At 44.9% G+C, this 3,874-nt stretch overlaps 1 protein-coding gene across 1 annotated transcript; it reads right to left on the bottom strand.

The window, feature by feature from the left end:
- Positions 1-305: 305 nt before the first annotated feature.
- On the bottom strand, positions 306-3,110 carry LOC150030784 (uncharacterized). The gene is made up of 5 exons (XM_090309409.1): positions 2,343-3,110; positions 1,857-2,249; positions 841-1,271; positions 540-669; positions 306-440 (listed from the first exon to the last, which is right to left on the bottom strand). Exons 1-5 carry the CDS (start codon positions 3,108-3,110, stop codon positions 306-308), a joined length of 1,857 nt encoding a protein of 618 aa, XP_090165535.1.
- Between the last annotated feature and the right edge of the window lie 764 nt (positions 3,111-3,874).

Below are 3,874 nucleotides of genomic sequence, written 5' to 3'. Positions count from 1 at the left end.
CTACTAACTCCCAAGTCTTATTTGCCTCGAGAGCTCTCATTTCCTCCATTACTGCTGCTTTCCACTCCGGAACTTCCATGGACGCATGTACACTGGTAGGTATTGCTAGAGCATTCTTGCGGGTTGAGTTAGTAAATTGCCTTAATTTAACAGGAGATTGTTTCTTATAGGTCATGTAATACTATTGATTAAGGGGTATTTTGTACATGACCTGGTTCCCTTCTCAGAGCAATTGGCATATCCAGAGTGGTATCATAGTTGTCAGTTTTCGTCTGTCCCTCTTCAGTATCAGACTTTTGAGACAATTATGCATCTTCTTGAGGGTCTTTCAGCATCTCATTACTTTCTGAAGTTTCAAACTTCTCTGAGCTCATTTCATCATTTTCTATGTTTCCACACTTTTCTTCAAGACTCTCCTTTGAAACAACGGGATCTTGAACCTAAGTTGGTTCCGACGCTTGGACACTTTCCGATAGAACACCAGAGGTTTCCTGAATTTCCTTTCTGAGATTCCTTCTATAGTATGTTATCCAGGGCACTTGTCTAGTAGCAAGAACCGACACGAGAACAACAGGAGCAGAATTAGGTTCAAGACTAGGTAGACTAGGTCCAGGAACATTAGGACTAGGCTCAGGTTCAGGAATATTCGAACTAAGCTCAAGATTAAGGCTAATGGGTATGGAGTACGTGGAATTGTTAGTCTCTTCATTCGTGGTCTCCCCCTAAAGATGACTAACGGGAAAGAACAGTTTATCTTCAAGGAACGTGACATCCATAGTGACAAAATATTTTCTGGAAGATGGATGAAAGCATTTATAGCCTCGTTGATGAAGGGGATACCTGACAAACACACATGTTTTAGCTCGTGGAGCAAACTTAGTCCGGTGTGGACCATGAGTATGAACAAAGGCTGTACACCCAAACACACGAAGAGGAACCTCGGGAATAAGACGGGTAGACTGATAGTACTCTTTGAAGCACTCAAGAGGAGTTTGAAACTTTAGAACTCGTGAAGGCAATCTATTAATTAGATGAGTTGCGGTAAGAACCGCATCTCCCCACAGGTACGAAGGAAGAGACGCTGGAATTATCAAGGAACGAGCAACTTCAATGAGATGGCGATTTTTTCGTTTAGCCACCCCATTTTGTTGTGGAGTATATGCACACGAGTTTTGATGGATGATCCCTTTTGACACTAGGAATTCCTGGAAGGTGTGGTTGACAAACTCACGACCATTGTCACTTCGGAGGATGGCAATCTTTGTGTTGAACTATGTTAATACAATGGTATAGAACTGTTTGAAGGTAGATAAAACCTCGGACTTATCAGCAAGGAGATATACCTATGTAAGTCGGGTATGGTCATCAATGAAAGTTACAAACCACCATTTACCAGACAGGGTAGCGATGCTCGAGGGACCCCAAACATCACTGTGGACCAGCTGAAAAGGCTGGGTAGGTTTATAGGGCTGAGAAACAAACGACACGCGAGGTTGTTTAGCACGTACACAGACATCACAAGATAATGAAGAAACATTCACATTATGGAATAAATGAGGAAATAAATATCGCATATATTGAAAACTAGGATGTCCAAGACGAAAATGCCACAATAAATAATTTGTTTCAGATATAGTAAACGAAGATAAAAGACTAGTCCTAAACAAGCTTCTGGAGGAAGCATCTGTAGAAAGGAAATATAGGCCTCTGTCATATCGAGCAGTGCCAATCGTCTTCCCCGAGCTCAAGTCCTGAAACAGAGCAGTATCTGGTGAGAAGACAACTCTATAGTTCAAATCTTTTGTTATTTTGCTTATTGATAATAAGTTGTAAGAAATTTTGGGCACATGTAAAACATTTTGCAGAGTTAATCCCTGAAATGGTGACAGTCTGCCTTTTCCAGCAACAGGAGCGAAGGACCCATCCGCAATTCGAATCCTCTTATTTCCAGCACTTGGATAGTATGAGAGAAATCGGTCGGATGAGCCAGTCAAGTGATCGGTTGCTCCTGAATCTAGAATCCATAACTTATTCCCTTCAACAAGGAAACTAAAAGATTGAGGGTTACCTGATTGAGCAATTTTTCCGATCCCTATGGTACCTGAATCACCAGGATTAGTCACTGAAGGCTGTGTCTGAGGTTGTGCAGCCCTCTCAACTGATTCGCCCACTAGAGCACGCCCAGATTTCGACTTGTCATTCGGAGGGCGACGTTTACCATTTGGAGGGCGACCATGCAATTTCCAGCACTGATCCTTAGTGTGTCACTGTTTTTGGCAATGCTCACAAATTGGGGGTGTTTTACTATTCTGCTTGTCACCATCAGCTCCAGCGAACATTACCCCGAAGGCAGCTGACTCTACAGTGGTAACACCTGGCCCGTTCATTGCACTCGATCTATCTTCTTCCAATCTAACTTCTGAACAGATCTCCATGAGAGACGGAATTTGTTTTTGCCCTAGTATTCTACTACGAACTGTATCAAATTTAGGGTGCAGCCCGGCAAGAAAATCATACACACGCTCAACCTCTTCTATCTTGAAGTATTGAATTCCATCTTGTGGGCAGGTCCAGATGATCTCCCGACATAGATCCATTTCTTGCCATAACAATGACATCTTGCTGAAGTATGACGTTACATCTATGCCCCCTTGTTTGCATTCGTGAACCTGTTTACGTAGAGTATACAGGCGGGATGCGTTCTGACGCCTCGAATATAACCTTCGGACTGTATCCCAAATATCTCGGGCAGTGGCTGAATAGAGTAAGGGTTTCCCAATTTTTGGTTCCATGCTACTGATTAACATTGAGCGGAGCAAAGAATCCTCTGCCTTCCAGACACGCTCTTGAGGATTCCCAGGATTCGGTCGTGGTATCTCTTCAGTTAAATATCCAAACTTATGGTGTCCCTCATGAACTATTTTAATTGTTTGGGACCAAGAGAAGTAATTTTTCCCATTCAACTTCTCTCCCGTGATCATTCCTACAGAATTTCCAATTGTTCCAGATAAAATATTAGAAGTTGGAAGAGTAGGAAACATTGATACCGGATTTTCTAAATACATCGTGGAAGAATCATGGCCATTCAATCTGGCTCCTAAGGTGACCATCTGTTGCTGAAGACTACTAATTGTTGTTAGAGTTCCCTATGAGATTCAGATGTTGAATTTTTCTGTCTAAAAACCATGGGATTTTCATCAATGGAATCACCCATTCGAAACTGGGGCTGAACTGGATATACATGAGGAAGAAGCTGTCCACCATGGTACTGTGAAGAAGCTACTGCCGGAAGTCCACCAGCGGTAAAGTTTGGCAACCCGTGACCAGCGTTGCTCCCAAACGGCTGTGATGATGGGTAACGGACAGAAGGCTCGGCGATCGGCTGCGAGGTTAAAGAAATCACGCCGATCTGACCCGACCCGGTAGCTGGAGCAAACCCATGACCGTCTGGTGTAGATCCGGTTCTGTGCGACGCCGAGGTACCGATCGGCTGTAGATCGATCGCGTGCGCCGGCTAGGGAACGTGTGAGGCTGAGACGGTTGTGTGCGAAGTTGAGGATCCGATCGGTTGTGACCCGTTCGCGTGCGCTGGCTGGAGCGAAGTCAAGAGTCCGATCGGTTGTGACCTGTTCGCGTGCGCCGGTTGGAAAGCGTGACCTTCCACCACCATCTGCTGTTCGGCTGGAAAGGTCCGATCGATGGTGTTCGGTTGGAACGGCTGAGACTGGAAGCTAATTGGCACGCCAGCTGGAGCAATCCCACCACCTGCTGTTCGGCTCGCCAGCTGGAACTGTTCGGCTGAGCCACCTGGGATGATGGTTCGGAGATAGCGGTCAACCGCTGCTTGAATCACTGCCTCATTAGTCAGCGTATC

The sequence above is a fragment of the Benincasa hispida genome, unplaced genomic scaffold (genome assembly GCF_027475165.1).
Source record: "Benincasa hispida cultivar pf3 unplaced genomic scaffold, pf3_genome.v1.1 HicScf1648, whole genome shotgun sequence".
Lineage (NCBI taxonomy): Eukaryota > Viridiplantae > Streptophyta > Magnoliopsida > Cucurbitales > Cucurbitaceae > Benincasa > Benincasa hispida.
Note: the sequence above shows the minus strand (reverse complement) of the source record. Positions and strands in the feature narration are given on the sequence as shown.

Bases quoted from the DNA above. Each gene is read 5' to 3' on its own strand.
- LOC150030784 (XM_090309409.1), bottom strand. From the start codon at position 3,110: ATGGTCACCTTAGGAGCCAGATTGAATGGCCATGATTCTTCCACGATG. The intron at 1,272-1,856 runs GTTTTACATGTG...GTATTAACATAG, and splicing joins AGGGATTAACTCTGCAAAAT to TTCAACACAAAGATTGCCAT. The intron at 670-840 runs GTATCCCCTTCA...CATACCCATTAG, and splicing joins AAAACATGTGTGTTTGTCAG to CCTTAATCTTGAGCTTAGTT.